General features: G+C 41.5%; 1 protein-coding gene and 1 long non-coding RNA gene across 2 annotated transcripts; both read right to left on the bottom strand.

Moving 5' to 3' along the window:
• Window positions 1-1,983: 1,983 nt before the first annotated feature.
• Window positions 1,984-3,673, bottom strand: LOC122172065. The gene is made up of 2 exons (XR_006172170.1): window positions 3,322-3,673; window positions 1,984-2,351 (listed from the first exon to the last, which is right to left on the bottom strand). It is a non-coding gene; the product is annotated as an uncharacterized LOC122172065 (long non-coding RNA).
• A 7,780-nt stretch (window positions 3,674-11,453) lies between these two features.
• On the bottom strand, window positions 11,454-23,584 carry CIDEA (cell death inducing DFFA like effector a). The gene is made up of 5 exons (XM_042839888.1): window positions 23,494-23,584; window positions 20,747-20,903; window positions 20,395-20,541; window positions 18,408-18,589; window positions 11,454-15,551 (listed from the first exon to the last, which is right to left on the bottom strand). Exons 1-5 carry the CDS (start codon window positions 23,529-23,531, stop codon window positions 15,419-15,421), a joined length of 657 nt encoding a protein of 218 aa, XP_042695822.1. The 5' UTR covers window positions 23,532-23,584; the 3' UTR covers window positions 11,454-15,418.

Genomic DNA, 23,584 nt, shown 5'->3' with positions numbered 1-23,584 from the left:
GCGTTTCCTGAAAGCAGGCATGACATCTTTGCCTATCGTGCAACTCCTGCTCGTTCTGTACACAGATGGCAATCAGTCTTCTGATGTTCTTCAGTCTCTTCAGTCTGCTGTCCAATCCCAGGTGGCTGCAGCCTTCACTGCAGCGAGGACATGCCAAGCAATGTGTGGGCCTTCTCACCATGCCAACAGCCATCTTTGCACCTCTGTTCTCCAAGGTGGGTTTGCTAGCAAGCTGCTGCCTGAAAGTTTGTCACTTGGAAGACAAAGGATCATTATGGAACAACAGTCCAGAAAGTTTGTGTTGTCACATTACAGACCATGCCCTGGAATATGCATAGTTTGAATAGCTTGATTTCTAATGAAAAGGAAGACTTTCAGTCCCCTCCAGACAGCAAATAAGTCCCCAGAGCTGCAGTATCTCCTTTAACAGCCCCTTAGATAGCTGCTTCATAGTTTCCTGAGTAGAGCAAAGCTGTCCAGCTTTACACCTTACTTCAATGCCACTGCGACTCCTCAGTGCAGTGCAGCTCGCTGCATAGCCCTTGTAGAAGGCATTCATCTGTCTGAGCACATCTTTACAGTCTGAATGCACCCCTTCTGCTGTGAAAGCCTTGGGTGTACAACCCTTGAGGGCAGAGCTGCAGAACTTCACTGTCCAGCTGAGTTTCTTAGATTATAGAAAGATGTGAGATTAAAGGTAGCCCACGTGGAACTTGGATGATCTTTCCAGTCTGAACACATTTAAGATAAACCCCACAAATCAATATGCGACCCCCAAATAGCCCAAAATCTGTACCAAAACTGGGAGGTCTCTTCCTTCCTACCTGCCTGTACAGTGCTGTGATATGGTTGATAGCTAGACCAAGGACTCTGGGAAGTAACCTTGCCTTTTTGTAACTTTTTTTCAGAAGCTTTTTGCAAATGACCTCTGAGCAGCTCCTGCACACCATGCTTTCTGCCATCAGTGAAGCAGATGGAGGATCAGCGCATTTGCTTTGCAAGCAGTCAGCACCACAGGACTGGATACTATGTGCCTTTTTCTCTGCAGAAGGACTCAAATAAATGTCCTTCTGTCTGTGATCTGCAATTTTGGAAGACATCCACAAGCAAATCATTTGCTCAGCAGCCTGACTACTGAGGTCATCTCGGGCTTTGCTTGAATCTGTATGTCCTTGAATGTATCTTGGAGGTCTGTTTTTCCACACTCTTTGCAGATGTTGTCATATACTATTATGTGATTCACACTTGCCATCAGAGCATTGTGCTTTGTTCGAATTATTTCTTCTGGGATGCCATTTTTAAAAATTCCATCTCTAGATTTTCTCTTTCTACCTATTCCACTAAGTTTGTCAGCTGGGCTTTGCTTGTTACTAATCTCAATCAAGGATAGAGTGATACTTCTGTTAATCAGGCCCAGAAATCAGTTATGAAAATACACCTGTGGAAGACTTGTGTTAATAAGCACTTTCAGCTCCGGACCCATGTGTTAGAGCCAGCACTGGCTTTCTCAGTGGCATGCTATGCCAGCAAGTCTCTCTGGAAGCTGCTTGTTGCCCTACCAGCACCTTATCATAGTCTTGCTAGCAGTTGGCTTGGCTCCCCTGCTCCCTTCAGTAGCAAGCATACAGAATCTATGGTCTCTTCAGTATCTTCAGTCTTATACTTTCTCCAGTATTTAATTCCCTTACCTTGCTCTCCAGCTGTCCTGGCTTGATGTTTACTGATGAACTCTGGCATACAGATTCATACCTGTGTACACTTTGGTCTCTTCAGCTGCTGCTGGCACCACAGAAACAAAGGTCTCTGTGCCTTGTGGCCCTATGTCTAATTGCTTGGACCACCATACAGACACACACACAGAATTGAGGGTCTCCTTATCCAGAAAAAATAATCAATGTAGGACTTAATAAGACTGAGAGGAATCAAGCGCAAGGCAAAGCCTGGCAAGAGTGCTGACCAGCAACCTGTTCACAACCAGCCAGACCATTTTAACCCCTTATCTTTTTATTTTTCCATACTTCTGACTCACAAAACCACCTTTATCTCCCTCATTCCCTGTCTTTGATTTCCTTCTCCACACATACTCCAGTAAGTCATGTGCAATCCCAAAGGTGCTCTCATCCTGTGAGTCCCATACCCCTCTAGGCAGTAAATCACACAGTTCAGTGAGCCTCTCCCACTGACTGATGATGAATGTCACACCATCCACGGACAGGTCACTTTCTGGGAGGCGTTGGACAGAGTCTCCTGTTCCCTGAGTACGTCACTGGAGTTTCCCCACTTCCCATTGTTGCTCTGTTCTCCTCAGTGTTCAGAGAGATAAGTCTTCAATCACATAACCCAAGTGCAGCCTTTAGAATCAAATGATATTTTTAGAATTAAAAATAGTAGGCAGAAAGTGAAAATATATAGGCCAGTAAAGGGGTATAAGAAGAAATGAGAATATTGTAGTAGAGCCTTCAGTCCATGTACCTCCTGAAAAGCTGTAAGTACCATCCAGTGCCTGTCTTTTTCAGAATGTTCCTCTGCTGTCTGAGAGCAGCAGTTGGTCAAATATTGTTCAGAGGCCGAAACTTAAGCCAGTTTCCCACACATACAAAGCAATCAACTGAAATAAGTGCCAGGCTGCAGAACTGTCTGCGTGATGAAGTTGAGCAACAGTTTACCCAAAGAATTTGCATCTCACTTTTACGCATTTTAAAACTATTTAAATAGACAGCCAGACCTGAATCAACCTGCAGCTACTCTGTGTTTTCTTGCTAGTAATCTGAGAAGCAACACCCGTTTGTTGGTCATTGAATGTAAATGTGCCTTTGAATCCTTTTCATCCACGCTTGTGTTTGCTTAGCAGTTCAGCTGACTTAGAAGTTGGATGTGCCATTGCAATGAGAATCCACAAAAGCCTACACATTCTCTGTAAGTCTCCATAGTCTTTGTCCTATGACATCTGCATAGGTACTTAGGTGTTTCAAAATCTTACTGTGAACTTAACTGCTGTACTTATAGATGCATTTTAAAATCCGAGTAAACGCTTCTCAGAAGTTTAAGGCACCTAAACATCTTTAAAGATGTCTCTCTATGTGCTTCATCTGACTGAGTCAATGAGATTCATTCTATAAAGAGAGGAACATAGGAATGCACTGTAATAGAGATGGAGACCTGCAAGACAATTAATGTGGATGTGGCACCTAGGGGTATGGTTTAATGGTGGACTTGATAGTGTTATGTTAATGGCTGGACTTGCTGACCTTAAGGGAGCCTAACAGAGTCAATAAATTATATGATCCCAATATCACAAGAAGGATAAAATATGTAAATCACCTGTGTTACAGAGAAGAAGGATTTTCCAGCAAGAGCAAACCAGGCAGCAGTCATCTCCTACCAGGTCACAAGGAAATGCATTTTGATGTCCTGAGAAAAAAAAGAAAAAAACCAGCAAAGTTCTTCTGTATTTAGCTGGTCATATGATATGATTGTTAGGCTGCTTCCTGCTTTTCAGGAAACATGTTCATGTTTGTATGAGGGTTGTTGCTAGGGCTAATTTTATTTACTGGAGGAGTTTTGAGAAGCTAGAGTAAAATTCATGTTGTAGCAGAACAGTTAACATGTTAGTTACTGTTTCCTTTTTTCAGAATGATCGTGTGCTGTATTTTGATATGTAAGGATATCAACAAGGATTGTAAGGCATTATAAATCTTGACCACAACAGTAAACAAAATGCAAAGAGAAGATCCATTCTGACAGCTTTTGGTAGGCTGGTAAATGCTACTTATCTCCCGGTCACCTAGAACAGGAAAGTCCCAGGGTGAGTGTAGTTTCTCTTCAGTTTTCATGTAAGTTAAATGTATGTGTATCTTAAAATGGTTTGCCTCCTTTTTTTCTTTTTCTTTTTTTTTTTTTTCTTTTCTTTTTTTTTTTTTTTTTGCCTAGCTTCCTGAGGAAACAAAAAATGGGAAGTCGCGCTCTGTTGCAAGTGTGTGTCCATGTATCTCCATGACCGCCTTTTCAATCTGCCAGCATATTGTGACAAAATCTGACAGAGGCACATGAGTCCCAGAGATAGAGCAGCTGCAGAAGAATGCAGAAACAGCCCTGGGACTAGACAGTGTGATCTTTCAAAACGGGAAGGGAAACAACAATACACACGGAAGCACGCAGTCAAATAAGGCTAAAGTCAGCATACACACTTATAATAGGTATTTTGGAGTTTTTGTTATTTCTATTTTGCCTGGAGAAGCCACTGTATTTCATATAACCCTCAAACAGTTTGCTGTTTTGTTCCTAGATTAAGCTGATTGCTGTGCAAGCTGTAGCGTCACTGATTGCCACCGATGCTCAAACACAGCACTTTGGGCTTTGTTTTAATGCTGCTCTCCGGTGTGCTTAATAACTGTAGTTGCCAGTGGAGGTACCAGTTTTTTTGTGCCCTCAGCATGTGGTCTGAATCTAGCAATGTTAAAGCAAAGGTTGCTGCATCAGGACAAGGTTGAATATGTTTATGGAAGAAATGTCTCTAAGTGCTTGAAGGAGCACAAGAGGAATTCCACCATCTGTCAGAGAAGTGTTTCTAGCTGCCTTTTCACACGCTTTTCTCAGTTTGACAAGCCAAATGGAAAAAACCTGAAAGTCCAGCCATGAATATTAAAGTGGCTGAGTTAGTCGCCTTTGCGTTTTCCTGCACTGGGAGCCTTACTGTCTTTTCATCTGTAACACATTTTTTGTCCTTTGTAAATGAATATTTTCTGTCAGCCTTCTGTTTCTGCCTGTGTGTAGCCTCAGTGCTAACAGCAACTCACCCATGACTTTTCTCAGGGTCAGGTGTAGTGATTTTTATGCAACAGCTGTAGCAGCTGTAGGAGAGAAAGGCATGTACCTGCCTGTTATGTCAGGCAGAATGTGTGTTTGGTGTGGCTGTGTTTTTAATTTCCACTGTAATAGGTCTCTTAGCTACATAAACAAATAGATCCAGAGAATAGGCTACAATCTGCGTTCAACAAGTCAGGAAAATATCTAGATTAATGCTTTCCTACAGCTACAGCCAAAAGAGTATGGCAATAAAAAGTCAAGTCAGAAATGTTTCTACATTCAACCCCATACATCAGAGATTTTGGGGAACTGTTTGAAGAACAGAATGAAGACAAATTTTAGCTGCAATGTGTTCTCTGTAATTTGTTATTGAGTGTATAGCTATAAGAGGATGATGAATCTGAGATATTGCAGGCTTGCCTATGGAGTTTAGTCATTAAGCTAAGCATTATCAGGTGTAAAAACACGTTCTCACCATGAGTACAGTGACAGCAGCTTATCTAGATAACAAGAAGGCAGCCATGACAGTAGTCAGTGACAGGTACTACAGAAAGAATATGATAATGCTTCTCCCAAAAAGCCTTTTTACTTTGGCAGTCAGTGGTTAAGGGTTTATTGAACCAAAGGCTGGATCCAGTCCCTTACATTCAGTAATCCTTTTGAAGCATGCCTTACATCATGCGTTTCCATTTTTAGGCCAGCTACGCTTTCAGCCTCCAAAGTCTCCTTGTGGGCTTTACCTACAACTGCATGCTGACCTGTGAAGAAGTTCTCTCTGTTAGAAAGCTGGTGTTTTAATTTGATGCCCCGCAATTCTTCTGTTCTGAGAAGCAGGAATTAATTTCCTAATGACTATCACAGCTTTGTGTAAGGTGAAAGTTTTAGTATAACTTTTTTTTTGTTCTTTCTTTCCCTATGATCAGTATTAGTCTAATTAATTTCCCTATGAAGGGCACATCACCCCTGTGAAACTCCTTGGTTATCACCTCTCTCCGTGCACTATCTCTATGGTAGCTTCTGTGAAATGAGGAGTGACAGAATTCAAAACATGGCCTTTAATTTGTGCAGTGGTGTTTGATGCTTTCTGCTCTGGTTTTCACTTTCTAATAAATCACTGCATTCTATTTGCCTTCTTCAATGCTGCTGATCTTTGAGCTGATTTTTCTCATTGAACTGCCCACAGTACCCCCCAGATGTATTTTGAGACACACGCAGAGTGGATTTACCTTGTGTTACACAGTTATGGATTAAAATTTCAACAGGTGTTGTTTCATTCAAATGACTATTATGAAATAATTCTGAAATTCATTCCAACTGACTGCAGTTTTGACTTCCCTGAAGACTTTTATGCAGTTAAAAAGCTTCACTAGTTCATTACTTTTTTTAAGCTTTAGCATTAGCATTATACATTTTGCCTTTAGCATTCTGCCAGCCAGATCCAAGCACAACCAATGCATCTATCCTAGGCTTTGTCTCTTCCCTATCATTAAAGCAGAAGAGCACTTGCATGGAATCATATCCCACTCCATCAGCCTCCTTAAGACACTTGAGTAAAACACCTTGCAACGCTTGACAGCAGAGATCTGCACTGCAGTGTGTGGGGGGTGGAAGGATAGGTGTAGGTTCTGTTACACCGAATAACTTACAGTTTTATCCTCTGAGAAAATAATAATAACAATAGACCACTAAGAAAAGTGGTTGGAGTCCTGCCTAGACTGTCAGTTATTTAGGAGTTGCTAAATATTTGAGATGAAATGGATAACCTTTTAAGTAAAAGTGATTCATCTCAGTGTGAGAAACACTTATTTTCTAACAGTAATTTTGCAGCTAAAATCAATTATAAACTGCTATAGCCAGGTCCTGGGTTTCACAGGTGAGTCAGTTTTCTTCCTTGCCCTTTTCCTTGGTTGTGAGTGGCTCCTGGCTGCCACCCTCCACTGCTATCATTGATCCTATTCATCTGCCACACATGTCCAAACCAAACCAGCATACCACTTCTGGACTGCTTGACAAATGATTCTCTCAGATTACAAATGCAAGGAGAAGATCACCGTTCCTCCCAGCTCCATCAGCCGGTAACAAAGAGCACGGCAGAACTACAGCTCGACAATGCCTGGCTTATTTTTAACAAGACAATCTGTAACACTCAGGGGCAGATGGGTACTGCCACTGGAGGAATGCGATCTGACACTGACAGCACAACAGCAGCTGAAGAGCTCCCTTCTGAGCAGAATACTGTGAGGTCAGGAACCAGATGGGGAAGACAGCATTTACTCACAGAGAAAGGATCGTTTTTCTTTTAGAAAATCGTTCTGCAGCATTAAGGCTGAGAGTGCGTGCCTCAGACTGCAACCTAACAGCAGCATTACCAAAATCATGATTTAAAAGCTCATGCATGCTAAGAATGCAAGAGGTCAGTTTGGCTCGTGGCCTGGACTCAACCCACTGCCCACCCACGATGAATAATCCATTTCACAGTGTTTGTTGAACAGTGTACCAGAATACAGGAGGATATGGGAGTACAGTGTATGTTGGCAGCACAATAGAATGCCATTGCTTTGCTGGAAGGATACAGAGACATGGCTGTTGCCTGTGCCCAGAAAATTTGCACAGATATTCATCTCTATGATGTAAAATCATTTCATGGTAGCACCACATCTCCATACTGAATAGGAACGTTATATTTCAAGGTAACCCATAGGATCTGTCAGGAATAGAGAACAGCTCTAAGTAGTCAAAAACTTTTTATTTCAGGACAGCAGCTTGATCAGTATGGAAGACACAGAAATTGCTACAGAAACAAGAAGGCTGGCAATTTCTGCCTATAGACCTAATATGATCTACAGATAGAGCGCAACAGATACGTTTACGCTTAAAAACAAGCATGTCATGCTCCTCCCTTTTTCCTCAGTCAGTACTTTTTCTTGGAATGTGGCCTAAGGGAATCTAGGAAAGTTGATAAAAGGCCACAAGAAGAATAGCGTTAACAGAGCAGCAGAACAAGTTTCACGTGTTAATAGGAGAAAGGCACAGTGAAATAGCAAAAAGTATTGAGTGCTTGAAACTGGTGATGTCTAGATAATGGCATCAGGAGTAGAGGAAGATTTTGGTAAAGGAAAACTAGAGCAGTTTGAAAAGCGTTGGGAGCTTCCGAGTGAAAAGCAGAGGTTCTCTATCAGAATTTGGAATTTTGAGGCACCATGGAAACAGAAGTGACTTTTATCCACTAGGCTGCTACTGCCTTTAGTCACTGCTGATGCAGCTAGAGACAAGAACTGCTTTGTTTTCACTGACCACAACTCTTGTGAAAACTAAACATGGTACCATGTCAGCAGCAGATAAGAATAGGAGGTATTGAGAAAGCTGCTTACTGAATTCCATGGCCACACAGGTGAAACTCTATCAGAGAATATATGATTTTATCTAAATGAAATTCTACTTTAATGCGGTTTGCACACTGTGCTTATCATGGCAGGTAAAGACAGCTTGATTATCCTATCCAAACATGAAATGGTTTTCTCTATAGGGAAACTGGAATACTTAGCTATTTGCAGTAATTATTTAGTAATTTCTGATTTCAGACAAAATGGGCTTATCAAGTAATCATCTCAGAAAATGCAAGAGTTGTTCTGGAATATACTGACTTTTATTGGGAAAGCATGTTCACACAGGCAGTCAAGTGCAGATTAGAACAATATTCTACAACTGCTCCAAGTTTTCCTGGCAAACTCCTTATGTAGGCAAGAAGGTCTGAAAGCTGCAACTGGCAGAACATAAGTTAAGGTCCTTTGGTACAGGAGTCATTAAAACAATGCATTCTGCATTTTATATTTTCAGGAGAAAAATAGAGAACACTTTTGCAGATCTCAGTTTGTCTAGTTCAATAATAAATCCGCAGTTCTTCTTACACTTAAATAAAATTGCTTTCTTTCCTCTTCTTTCCCGACTTTTGAGAATTGGAAAGAACATTAGAAAGCATTATTTTATGAAGAGTAGCAGCAGAACAGTCAAGTGCCTATGCAAGGGAAGATGCTTTGTAATTAGAAATGCTTTAAACATGAAATTACTATAGATTTCACTGTCTAATTACAAAATGTGTCAGAAATAATTATACCTAAGTGGACTTTCAAGGACTTTTCAGATGTCTGAGGTTTCTCTGTTTCTATAATAGATAAACTATGCATGCCATTAAGCTAATGCTTTCTTAAATATTGTTGTTGTCTAAGGAGCTAGGACTTTTTTTGGTTTCTTTTAAACACACAACAGACTCACAACCAACCTGTAGTGCTGGCAGCAATTCTATTACTTTAAAAAAGAGGCATACCTCTTTTTTACCTCTAACTGTAACGTACAATGACTAATTATATAACAGACTTCTTGGAAAACTGATGATCAATCAACTTCTTATATTGGAAGTGCATGGAACACATTATCCTGATCCCATAGTTAATGTATCAAAACATACTATTTTTCTATTTCATTACGTTTTATAAAATAACAGTATTGTTTCAATGTTCCTCTTTAAAATGGTAATTAATGTTTATAAAAAATTATTCCTAATCACTGGAACCTAGTATCAAAGAACCACAGAATGGCTGGGGTTGGAAGGGACTGCAAAGCCCACTCAGTCCCACCCTGTGCCATGGGCAGGGCTGCCCCCCACCAGCTCAGCTGCCCATGGCCCCATCCAACCAACAATTCACATTGATGGGTGACCTTAGATTGAGGTCAGTATATATTTTGTATCTCATTATTGGAAGTATTAACCCTGTTGTTTATATAAATGCAGTTAGGCTCTGCAAACACAGCTGTAAAGAAAAAAATGGAAAACATGCTGAAAGATTTGCTTCCAAAGTTACTGACCATCATCTATTGCAGAGACAACTTAGTTTTGGCTTACTGTTACTGCTGTTGTTTTGTCTTGTGGTAAATTAACATTGACTGGCTGCCAGGTGCTCAGCCAGCTGATCTCTTACTTCTCCTTCTCAGCAAGACTGGTGGGAGAAAAGAAGTTGAAAAAGCGTAAGGCCTGAGATAAAGATAGGGAGACTGTTTACCAACACAGACTTGACTTGGGGAAGATTAATTTAGTTTCTTACCAACTAAAACAAAATTGCTCTCCTTCCCAGCACACCTTCATTCCATGCTCAATTTCATGATTCCTCTACCTCCTCCTCCTGCCTGAGTAGCAGTGCAGGACCATGAGGAGCAGGAGTTGTGGTTAGTACCTAACACTTTGCCTCTGCTGCTCCCTTCTTCTCTCACTTTTCCATGTCAGCATGTGGTCCTTTACATGGGATACAGCCCTTCAAGAACTGCTCCAGTGCTGGTCCTGTCCGTAAGGTGCAGTCCCTCAGAGGGAGACTGTTCCAGCATGGCTTCCCCATGGGCTGCGGTTCCTACACTCTGATCCTGCCTGGGCTCTCCACAGGCTCACAGAAATCACACTACAGTTGGAGTTGGAAGGGCCCCTAGTCCAACTCCTTCTCAGAGCCCCCCAGAGCAAAGTGACCAGGCCCACATCCAGGTTGGTTTTGAAGATGTCCAGTGAGGAGACCCTGCAGCCTTTCCAGGCAACCAGTGTCAGGGCTCGGTCATTCTTACAGCTTCCTTCAGACCACATCCACCTGCTCCACCATGGGCTTCTCCACAGGCACTGGGATCTTCAGCACAGTATCAATTGGCTGCAGGGAGAGAGCCTGCTTTACTATGATCTTCTACAGAGCAAAGAGGTTGCAGAGAATTCCTGCTCCAGTGCCTGGAACACCTCCTTCCTCTCCTTTTTCAGTGACCTTAGTGTCTGTCCAGCTGTTCATCTCATGGTTTTTCATCATTCCTCCCTCTCACAGCTGGTGCAGTGTGCCTTTTGGTCTTTCCTTAGGTACATTTCCAGAACTAGCACTGCTGACTGGCTCAATTTGGAACACCGGCAGGACTATTTTAAAGCATCTGAGACCAGCTTTGTTGAGCCCCTAATCTCTCCACTTTGAGACCACTCTGCTACCAAAGCCTTGCTGTATTGGGTTTATTTTATACTCTCCTAAATTAATAAGTCAGATTCCAGTTCTCTCCCAAGAAGGAAAAACTGTTCAGTGGTCAAGCTCTGTGAAACTGTCACTTAAGCTGAGCACAGGATGTACGCACTGGGCAGAAGCATCCTAGATTCACACCACACTAACATGCTATTGCTCCTTATGCACAAGTTAATTTTGGATTAGACAAATCTAATATTTCACAAAATTAAATGAATATCTTTATGCAGTCAAAATGGGTACCATTGTAGCTGCAGGTAAATAACTGCAGAGAGTCTTTCCTTAGGTCATTTCCGTGAGCCTTTTATTTAGTGGCAACTCCTACCAGCTGTTTCCTAATCCCCTCCCTCTCCCGTACTGTATAGTGTGCAATCTTCTGCAACTTTGGTAAAAGACGGAGGAGGGCATTCCTTCTGTGTGAAAGGAAACATTCTGCATGGTTTCTCTGAGGCCAGAAAGTGAGTCAGCAGTAGAGAAGTTCAGAGCCACATAACAGCATCCAGTTACTTCACTACTGCGTCCAGCATTTGGGAATATTCTGCAGCAGACCATGGATCCATTAACAATCATGATCATTTCTGGAATAAATTATTCTGGAAATCAATAGAGACAACATCCAAAGCCACAATTTAACTTTATTCATGGACATTTATGCATTTCCTCAAAATCGGCACCACATATCAGAAAATATTGCCATCACTCACATCATTCTCACCCATCTCAGTTTCCATAGCAAGTTAAACTACCGTGTTCTAGTTTTGAAATGGTAAAATATTATCTTTTCCTTTAGCAAAACATCAATTCTCATGTTCATAAATATTTTATGGCAAAGTATAGAAAGTAGCGATAATAGTGATAAATGTTAAACCCCACAAGGATTATTACTATAACTGAAGTACACTGTTAATTATGTTAATACCTCCAGTAATGAAGCATTAAGTTCAAACTCCTTTGTGCTTTGACTTTAAACTTTAATTAAAGAAGTTTGTGCCTTTAGTTCAAGTTCTACCTCTCTAAGAAGTATGCTGAAATGATTCAGAGTTATAATTCTAGTCCATTACAAACAATCATATGTTCACATTTAGAATTACCAACATTTCCTAAATAGTTAATGCCTACCTCCCTACTGTGCTGAAAAAGCTTCCAGCCCAAAGTCCTGTTTTCCTTTCTTTAACCCCTCCCTTCCCTACAGATAAGGGTTTGGGGTATTTCCTACAGCATATTCCTAATGCTCTAAGGAATTTAGACCCTGCCTTATCCCCTCCCCCAGGCAGAAGAATCTGTACTCCTATTTCTCTTGAAAGAATAGGAAAGTGCAAGAAAGCAACGACTCTGAGTTTGTGAAAGGAAGGAAATTAAGTAGTAAGTTATACACACACAGAAAAGCTATTAGATCCTTCATCCTAGTCATGAAAAGAGCAGCTTTGTTTTGCCTGCAGAGCATGAGCAGTGCCTGAGTCAACAAGATCCAGTACTTCAGTGAAAATTCCTTTTTTGGTAACTACAGAGTATGACTTGGTGCATTGTTAGTAAGTGATGCAAAGCAACAGGGAAAGAGGGTCAGGGCGAGCAAGGAGGGAAAAAACATGTTTCATGCTTTTGAAATTTTAGTGTTACCAGCTTTGCCTGCAACAGTAACAAGTGCAGATTAACAGGGCTCTGGGAAAGAAAAAAAATAATAAATAAAAACACCAAGTAGAAAAGCTAGAGAAGTGTTTTTCCCTGCTGTGTACCACATACAGCTCAAGTAAAAGCTACACATCTTAATCAAGCTGTTTAAAAGAAAAAACAAAACCAACAACCCTCAAACTGGCTCCAACTCAGGAAAACAAACTCCTCTAGGTTTGACCAGAAGCCAAAACTTTATCTCTGGAGAACAGTTGTTACAGCAGCAAATATCTTCTAAATACTAAACCTGTGGCAAAATCCAGATTCAGAAACAATGGAGTAATTCCACAAACTCCAAACTTTCCAAGACACTTCTCCCACCCTGAGAAAATATCAGTCAAGCTACTTTCTTCAGCTGTTTGCATTTGAACCACAGTGGAGATTGCAGCTCACATGACCTTCAGCAACTCAAGCATTAAGTGTTAGCCTGCCAGAGAAACAGCTGCTTAAAAACATTGCAAATTCATGTTGAGTTAGCCTTTTAGTCCTACAGTAACACCATTGCAAACTACGGAGTGTTAGCTTTGTGATAACTGCCTCTGGCTTTAGGAGGACAGAATTTGAGATCGACATGGTTCAGACTTGCAAAAGCCTCCAAATTGTAGAAAGTTTAAGAAGCAGATGAATGCAATATTGAACTATGCAAGTATATTGTTTGCTTTTTTCCTACATTGATGCTTCCACCATTAGCAATGTATATATTCCTAGAAAGTTTTCTACATGTAATGTTTGAGGTGGGCTCGTTTAAATGCAATAAATGGTCCTTAAAAGCTGAAAGAGTCCCTGCACTACATCAGCTAAGCGCAGTTTCTTGATAGGGGGTAGAAAAACTCCAACATTTACCACAGTAACAATCATGGTAGGAGTGGGGGAAAGAACAATATAGATAAAGTCTTCATTTTAACATAATCTCTCTCGCATCACCTGCTGAGTAGTCTGTTTTCTCCTGAAGGAAACCTAACAGTGTTGCAAGGTGCACACATTCTTCCATGGGAAAAAATGAGTAAAATAAACCAGTCCACCTCTTGCCTGGAGCTGCATGCCTCACCACCCCTCTTTCCTCCAGCAAATATTCAGAAGCGCATGGGAAACAACAAATCGGGGGAAAAAAAAGCCACAAAGTTTCTTCCTTAGCTGTCTACTCATTTGTAAACCATTACTGAAGAGACAGGTAGAGACTTAGCAGACTTACGTCTACTAGTCCTTAAGATCGATTTTAGGCTGCTTTTCACACAACACTGATTTGAAGGATGCAGCTCCAGCTGGCTAAAAATCAGATCCATAAAAGGCAGGCAAAAAAAAGCATATGAAAGTGAACCTGGCAGATAAATGTGAGCAATACTCCCACATACTAGTAACATTTGAAGGAAAGAGATCCAGCTTACAGATAAAATGGATCCCACCAAACATGATGCTCGGTCATCTCAATCCATTTGTTCTTCTTTTAGCACATCAGGTTTTCCTCCAACTAATCAGTGCAGTTGATGTATGTGGTTAAAGGACTTTTGTCTCTGCAGAAGCAAGGCAAGCACCCTGGAGCTTATGTCAGTCCTTCCACTCCTACTTTTTTTCTTCCCTGTCACCACAGTTTCTCTTCCTGAGTGGCACTTGCAATCAGGATATTTACCTTGCCATTTATCTCCTTAATGGCTTTCAGTCTTAATAATGTAACTTATTAAAATTCATCATAAGAAAGCAAATAAAAACCTCAGAAGCCACAACTATGAACAACAGGAGTTGAACATTCCCCCTTCAACAACAGTGTCTGTATTTTGTCACAACTGCCTACCACTACTTGTTTTCCCATTTGCCTTCACAGTCAAGGAGATCCTTTCCAAAAACCAGTCTGTTCACTAAACTGTATAAAGCTTTTCAGATAATTATATCCGAAGGTTAAAAACTTTTTCCTTTAATATAGTTTGTATTAGAGACTAAGACTGCAAATACCCAGTTTTGAGTATATGTTACACAGTAGGTAAGGTTCTGCTGTTCCCCCCCAACGCAGGGGCATCAAAATCCAACATTTCAAGTGCAGCTTGGAATGTAGTGTTATCTATATGCATAGCTGAAGAGCAAAAATTACAGAATTGAAGGTTTAACCCCTGAAGGAATCTTCAAAAGGTTTTCGGTAAGCCATATGGATGGATCTATGACAAGTTATTCAATGCATTAGGGCAGAGTGGAACATCACACATAGTAAAAAAAAAAAAAAAAAAAAAAAAAAATGCTTTTCAACTGGTAAAAACTATATTAGCCAGAACTTCCTATAGACTTGAAGAACAACACAAGTAGTTATACAGAACATTTACTTGTTTTAAGGGAAATAAGGCTAAATTTTAAGCTTCTGCATAGTAATTGTGCTTTGTTGAATGAGACTTCATGACAGTATTGTCACTGAACCAGTTGTATTGTATATTCCCATTACTTGAAAATGAAAATAAGTACACTTCAGCTTTATGTACCCAGTGCCAGCTGGACTCTAACACCAGCAGTGTTAAGGATAAAACAAAAAAAAAGAAAAAAAGAAAAGGACAGCCCTGTCTGTTCAAAAGGCAAGTAGACAGCCACAAAGAAAACAAACCGTGTTTTGATCAGCACAAGGAAACGATCCACAAAGCACACATTTCCAAATAATCTTATTTTCCACCGAGTTGCTGGGGTAAAAATCTGCCCCTCTCTTCTTTTTTTGCCCAGTCATTAGGCACCCATCCTTTTGCTGTGTTAAGAGCCCACGAACACCAAACACTTATTTTACAACTAAGGCCTATAAGCATTCCCAAACGGGGAAAAAAAAAATAAATGTTAGTTCACCTTAGTGGATATCTCCCTACTAAAACATCATTACATTCAAATTTGGGCAAGAGACCATCCTTAAACAAAAGGATCCAATATCAGAAGTGCTGCTGTGGTCTCTACTTGTGCTGTGCTCTTGTACAAGTGGCATCTTCATCATATTCACCCATCAAATGCAACATGTATGTTCCAGTATAGAGGAGAAACTGTCCAGTTATTTGTGCCATGTGGGATATCATCTGAAGCACCTTCCTACAAGAAAAGCCATTTGTTAATTAAAAAAAAAAGTCAACAGGGAAACACAGTCCAAACCTCTCCCATCCCCCGCACCTTAAGGATGAATTAGACACATTTAAGAATTCTCTTATTCCTCTTCAATTCTGAGAAGTCCATACATTCCACGGGCACTGACTGACAGAAAATTATTGATGTGTTGTAGACTTGGGCAGAACCAGAAAATACATTTAACAAATCAGTCTGTCATCCTGTTAAGCCATCTGGAAAACCATCACTCAAACTATCAGAGCACCACAGAAGATTTAACTATGCCTGAAAGCCCAGCAGCATTCCTGCAGCACGTATGAATGCTTACCTTCAGGCCAGGAAGTAAGAACACTGCGTGCACCCCAAAGCTACAGATCAGACTTTATTAGCACTGAAGCTGAGCAATTGCATTACACTGAGTGCACAACAGCAAAACAAGTGAAGCCAGCCAAGTTTACGCTGTCCAAACTGCAAATATTAAGAATTCTGTTCACAGCTGTGTCAGTTTTAACACGAAGAATCAGCACGCAGATGTATCACAAGGTGGAATCTGTACAGATCCATAAATTGAGACCAGGCAAGTATCAGAAGTTTACAATACAGACTATGGATCCCCACAGGATATCTAAGGAATGGAGATAATCATATCTGAGTGTTCATTTATTCAATTTCATTGTACCTGTTTTTACCTTCCAGTCTCCACGAAACAATGGGGACAGTGCTGAGAAAGATATTTAAGCCTTGAAAGTAGGCCCTCAAACACGTGAGGCTGAAGCACTGGGGAAATGGCATACAAAAATCAGAACTATATCAAAATTGGAAGGGGATCAGTTTCTGAAGGTGCTAAAATGAAACTAGTGTCTCCTAGATTCCCCTTTTAGGGGATCTAGGGTGGAAGATTTTCTGAATTCCTATGTAAACAAGCAAGGGGGTTCACAATTGCAGTTTACTTCTCTTTTGGGCTCTAGCAGAGAACATAAAAGTTATCTTATAAATTCAGGGTTGTTTGTTTTTTTCCCCTCAGTGTGCTAAAAGGTTTACAGTCCAAATCTAATGCTTCAAAACTGTCAATGACTCTGTGTACACAGAGTCTAGGAATCCTTTAAAGCACAGCATACCCTTTCCTATGCTTCCCACAGATATGCCATATTGATATGTCCTTCCCTTCACAAGACAGTGCATGCCAAAGGGCCACACAGTCACAAAGAAAGCTGCACCTGGTGCCAAGCTTTGAGCAGCTGCAGCGTGTCACTTGTACTTGAGACCAGTTGTCACTTAAGCCATGGAGGAAGTTATTTGTTGAACTGGACATTTGATCCTTTAGTTGGACAAGACAAGAGAAACTCTTAAGGGAAATGGACTAAATGGATCTGGCAGGTTTTGAGCCTCTCCCACCAATGAATAACTGCAGTATTTTAAAGTTGTTTCTCCTCACACTCCACAGGTGGGCTCAGAGTGCAGAGTTAGCTATTTAGAACTCTTTAGCAGAGAATACACCAAGAATTGAACACCATGCGTCCCCCATTTAAATGGCAAGTTGAGAGAGACTGCCTCACTGTAATATTTGAGAGCACCCCAGGTTCTTTCCTCCCCCTGCTCTTTGCTAGCGGACTGTTTTCCCACTGTCACACTGGCACTTCCCCTTCCACTCTTTGTAACATAACAGTGTTCTAGAAGAATTTCAGAGCTATTTCAGCTGTTTGCCAGCACTGTTTCTTTCTCACCAGCTGCACTGCATTGGAAGCAAGGCAGAACTATCACTTAAAATTCTCTTTGACAGTGCAAGTTCTAGTGCTGACACTCATCTCCATAACAGCCAGAAATCAGGAGTTTGTTCTGGCTCAAGAGGCTGACAAACACAGGAACTGCAGGAGTGCAGCTGTTTGAAGGTAGGTGTTTGCTTTAAAGAGACTAGTAAGACAGTACTGTACACGAGTGTAGTGTACAGCTGCACAGTTACTGCTGTAATCTCATCTACAGTTACACAGGACTATAGCCTGAACGAAGCAAGGATTGCCTAGGCAGAGTGACAGAGGTCTGAGGCATGGAACGAGATCAGCATTACAGTGCTTAATATCTGCATCAATGAGTCTAGAGACTATTTGAAGACTTCATAGTAAAGATACGTTGTTTAGGTCAAGTAAAAACTTTGCTTACAGGTATGTAATCTACTCTGTACAGAGTAGATCTGGTCCTCGAGTAAGAGAATGCAGTAATTACAGTCTTGCATCTCAATCAGATTGGAATGAGTCAAGTAGGGAAATTAAGGGCTGCTGCTTTAACAGCTGTCAAAAATCAAAGTACAGTGTCTCTGCTCTGTGAAGGAGTCTAAACTCAAGAAGTTTTCTTCATTTGGGGCAGCTGGTTTTGACATGGCACTGACTTTCACAGTTGAAAGCAGTAGGCAGGACAAGGTGCTGTCATTCTGCACTTGCATGAGATGGTGTTTCCAAACAGCCTGTTTTACCAAACCTACAATTCACTACAGCTCGGTCCTGTAGAAGTCAGTGGTCCTTGCTAAGCTTCTTAGAGGTGAATTTGGCAGCCAGATTTAAGACCTCTGCCAGCAGATCTCCAATTCCTCCCTTATTTAATCTCATTGATGTTCCCCACCAGTGAGCTTTCTTCAGCACACTGTATTCCTTAAACAAGCCAAAGGAATCTGGGGAAATCCTCTAAGGAAAAGAGCATAGCTACACAGGACAGCTACTGAAGGAAGACTGGTTGGATGTAAGAATTAATAAAAAAATACAAAGTCTATAAATATACTGGCTTCATAGAACTGATAAGCAAACAGATGTTACATTAATGCCTATGCCTGATCAGTGATGGAAGCATACTTACCGCAATATACTTTTCGCCCCCATACACTTGATGTCATAGGACACTGAGTAGATCTCATAGAAGGTTGCCTTCACATTTAAGCAGCCAATAAAATCCTTAGGGTTCAGCTTGTAGAGATCAAACGTGATGTTAGCTACTCCCATTTTCTTCTTTTGTCTTGCAGGGACAATTCCATTTCTTGTCTAATATGAAGAAGGAGACAGATCATACCATACACCAAGGAACTATAGAAAGACAGTTGTTAATGGTGCAGTTCTTTGGAGGCAGCTCACTCACTGCAGTCTTTGGAGTTAGTCTAAACAATCAGGACACTAAATTAACAGGATGTTAGGTCTTTTCATTTAGGACAAAACACAGTACTGATCAGCAACCTTGGAGATGCTACAAAGAGTACATGTTTCTCAGGTAAAGTAAAAACTTTGCTTCTTGCAAAAACTGTCAAGTTCTCATTTCAAATCCTGGCTCAAAACACTTTTCCTTCTTGCTAAAGAATGACAGTAAGAGGGGATCACTACAGATTAGGCCTAGGTTTTAATACTGAATTTATGAGGAAAAAGGAGTATGAAAAGTCATTTTCAACTTGAAATTGACCTTCTTGCAGTCCTTTTTCAAGATTGGGCCATTTGCTTCAATAAGAAAAATAGTCAGCAAGACCCATATTTATAGAGACATCTAGTGGATACATGGGTTACTCTGCTCAGCACATTTGATTCAAGGTTCATATCCTAGCAGCTGCCAATCTGCCTTATGATTGCCATATGAAGCAATAAGGTTGTGCAAGACTGGAGCTTTTTATACCTGTCACCCCAGCGCTCAAATAGCACCATGATAAGTTAGTCCAAGTTAAACACTACGGTACATCATTAGCCAGCAATTTTATGCCTGATTTACTTTTGATAGGCTCTGAGCTCCCAACTCCAGCAACTGGAACCCCATCAACAAAAGTTTTGTACACACAGTTGATAGCATATGTTCATCTCCCATTAGCAAACAACATCTGGATAAAGCATGACAGAGTTGGTGCTACCCTCCAAATGACACCTGAAGAGAGGCAGCACTTACACTTGTCCTGCTGCCATGCCAAGCAGGACATAAGGCAAAAGAGCAGTGTGGAGTCACATCCTGGTTACAATCCCTTTTTTGGACCCTTGGTGCTCAAGACCAAATGTGCAGGTTGATAATTCAGTGAGACACCTTAGGGAAGCTGCCCACACAACCTGCCCACACTGCAAAAGCCCAAACAGTGGGGCCACACGATTGAGCTATGCATGTACAAACAAATAGCAGGCCTGCCTATAATTGACTTAGCTCTGCACCTGGTAGAAGAAATTTTGATACTAGCTTTCTAGTAACAACTATTTCACTGAAGACACTAAGGAGTTTGATCATCTTATTAATGTACAGGTAAACTACACTCCTTCACTGAACTGGACAGAGTGCACACTATTAGAAAACCAATGCTAGGCAATTTTAATAGCTCTTAAAATATGTCAAAGTATAAAGACCAAGGTTAGGTTCTGATGACAACATTTAGCTATTTGCAAGATTAAATTCAGGCATTTTTCTAATCTTCACTAAGTTACTATTGCAAACAAGGCAAAACTTGTCTTATACTGCTTAATTTGGGCATTTTCCTGTCTAAAATTAACTTAAAAGACAGTATTTTTAGCTTAAGGCAATGGAAGTCCTTATTTCTTGTGTTACAGGACATCTCAAGAACTGTTACTCCTGGAGCTCCGTAAAAATAAGAGCTTTCACCTTTTTTTTTTTCCCCCCCCAGTTGTAACATGTCAGTTCATGGCAGATCCTTGTCAACAATTTATGTCCAAGCAAGAGACAACAAATGGAGTGACTAACAGGGAATTGGTACCTTCCCTTCTTTAGGGAATGTTTTCTTCTTCTTCTCTCCTATTCCCAAGAACTTCAGAGCAATTGACCTCTTCCCATACACTTCTGTTCAAGTAGGAGGGAGACAGGGAGCACTTACTTGTGTCCATTTCTGTCCTTTCTCTAGAACCATGAAGTGTGTGTTATCACCCAGGGATTGAAAGAACTCTTCTGTGTCCACAACTGTGCCATCTTCTTCCAAAACCAGAGTAATAGTGCTAGCAGCTATAAGGAAGGCTTCCAAAGTCTGCAAAAAACAGCAGATGATAGAATTCAAATGGCAGTTCCATCAATAGGATTTTTTCCTACCCTTTAATACTTAATGCTTATCTGTTGCATTCTCCTGAACTTCCCCTCTAGTGACATTCAGAAGAACACAATTTTGTGGGTTGCCTTCCTGGGATACTGTACTTCAGTATAAATTTCAGCCAGAGTGGGAATGTTTGCTGTACCTTGCTGATGAGTTCTTGCAGGCTGCTTGCAACAATTCCTTTCCGGCTGCTTCTGGAGGCATTTGATACACGGAAAGGTCTCCCTGCAGGCATGAGGGGAGGGAACAGGGTCTGTTTTGTTGCTGCTCCCACAGACGCTCCCACAGATACCAAAGATCTAAGATAAATAAAAATTCAGGGTAGTTATAAAAATACGTCAAGTACTGTGAGAAGGACGACTGCTGAGTTCAGTACATAAGCACATTAAACAAGTAATTCAGAGGTCACGGCACACTTGCAGAGCTTGCTCTCAAAAGCAAATACTACATAACCCTATAGGAAGCTGTCTCTGAATCCTCTCTTGCCAGTGACATTGGAAAACCCTTCTCCAATGAAAACCATCTCAAGCAGATGTGGGCCAAGTTGCTGCTCAGTTCAGCTGACGCCAAGGTTGCAGCGAGGTCAAGAGGTTTTAACACTATAGTGAATTAGAAAGGCAGTGGCTCTTACTGAATTCAGCCATAGACATCACTCTACTTACCTTCAAGACAAACACTCGGAGGGTACACGAGACTAATTTTGACTGTGCATTAAGATGAGAGTTTCCTTTATGAAGACTGAACATATTAGCCATATTCAAAACACAGAGCTGGAATTCAAGTGGAACTTTCTGATAGCTACACTTGATTTGCAAATTGCAAAAGTGTTTATAAATACCCACAGAACTTCATTTAGCTTTGAAAATATCATAATAAGGCTTATTCACGCCCTAACATATCAAAGGAAGTCAAAGGCAATGAAGATCAAAGAAACTGGGAGCCTGCTCCAGTGCTGAGAGGCTTAAAGAACTGAAACGGAATGCCAAAAACCACCACCTGGAAGACTGATTTCCAGCAGTCATGCCTTTTCCACATCTCTTACGTGGTCTTTCGACAGACTTTCAGGATACACAGAAAGTCACTTTGGTGACTAGCTAGTGAGAGCTTCACTCATTAACTTTTTCCTGCTCTCATTCTGAACCATTGTTTCACAAGTCTTTGGGATATTACTTTTCTGGATTTTGCTGTTACCTATCTTTTGGGCTGGTGAGTTTCATTCCAAAGTTTCAGTGACGTGTACACTAAGGTGTTTCTTTTCCTAAAAAACTAATAAGCATTACTGGAGCTCTCATTTATTTTTAAAGGAGGGTGATGTTCAAGTGTTATTTCGAGCTGAACCTAATAGCTTCTAGGTAGTACTGTCTGAGCTCTGTCTCCTCTGGCTTTCACCAAATATACACATGGCATAACAGAGGGGGTATGTGTGAACACTCAGTGAATGTTGTAGAAACCAGATTAAAATGCTAAGTGTTTCCCTCCTGGAGGAGGACAAGATGACAACATAGCATTGATGACAGCATTAACTACCTCTCCACAGAAGAAAAATGTGCTAGTACAGGGTGTGTGTTAATCTCTACGCTTGACTCCATGAGCAGTTCCCCAATCACCCTGTCAGGCTGCAAGCAGTTCCCAACCTGAATCACTCTAATCTACTCCTTGAGTATGAAGGGCATCCATCTACCTCCGCATCGCTGGGCACCTACATGCTGGAAGTGCAATACTCAAGATTCAAGACACAGCACTTTCAGAGCTACCACAGCCCATCCCCTCTCCACACATATGAAAACTCTTGCGTAAATAGTCACTTGAGTAATATATATAGCAATAGTACCAAGTTGTGGTTTTTTTTGCGAATATCAGTCCTGTTCTCTCTCATTACTTAAGCCTTGTTATTATTTGTAGAAGACAAAGCAAGTCAAATCACATATCCTGATGCAGAAGCAATAGCACTGGGGACACAACTTGAGGACTTGAGATCTTTCGGGAGCAAGGGTTCATCTCAGGCACCAGCAAAGCCAAATACATGCCATGCTTGTAGCTCTGAAGAGCCTTCCTCTGGGCTAAAGAACCACACATGACCTCACACTGCTGTCTAATTCCACCAGAGGAAAGAAGGAAAGAAAAAAAAAAAAAAAAAAAAAAAAAAAGGCTTGTAAATCAGGACTTATTTTTAGCTCCAGATTGCCACCTCACAGCAATCCAGGACTCGGGTAGCTCTTTGAGGCTGATGCTGTTTCACCCATGTGCTCCAGCACTATCCAGTTGGCCCTAGCTCAAGAGGGACCTGCAGATGCTGCCCCAAGCACTCAGTGCAGCACCAGGGCTGATGAGACAGATTAATTTGCTTTTTTGTTTTTTCTTGGAGGCAAAGCCAGGGATTAAAGCCTGCCCTGAGCCCTGGACACTAATTTCACTTGTTATCTCTACTTGCAATATATCTCATATGTTTGTCTAAGAACATGGTGCAATGGTCTTTGGGAACGTTGCACAACATGCAGGGCTTCAGAATACGGCGCAGTATGATTTGTAGGTTAGAGTTCACAGACAAATGACGGTGACAACAACAACAAAGCCAAGAAAAAAAAAAAAAAAGCCAGAAATCAGAGAGGAGACTTTGACTTCTGTCAGATCACAGACGGTTCCTCTGCTAAAACCTAAGATCCCAGAAGAGGGTCTATTCCCAGGGGCGCTCGTGAGGCACACCGCCGGACCTCCCCCCACGCAGCGCACGTGAAATGCGAACACAGACACGGCACCGCCGCCGTGCTGTCAGCCGGTACGAGCTATAAACACACCTGCAGAGAAAGCGCCCGCACGGAACCGCGAGCCCGGCACCGACTCCCACCCCGGGCCGGCAGGACGCGGCCCCGGTCGCACACGCTCACTCACCTCAGCACCGAGCCCACGCAATCCCGCGCCACCTCCATGGCCAACCCCGACCGTGCCGCGAGGCAGCGCCCGCCGCCACACTTAAGCGGGA

Source organism: Centrocercus urophasianus, unplaced genomic scaffold (genome assembly GCF_019232065.1).
Source record: "Centrocercus urophasianus isolate 14NV4802_14NV808 unplaced genomic scaffold, USGS_Curo_1.0 seq_11, whole genome shotgun sequence".
Lineage (NCBI taxonomy): Eukaryota > Metazoa > Chordata > Aves > Galliformes > Phasianidae > Centrocercus > Centrocercus urophasianus.
Note: the sequence above shows the minus strand (reverse complement) of the source record. Positions and strands in the feature narration are given on the sequence as shown.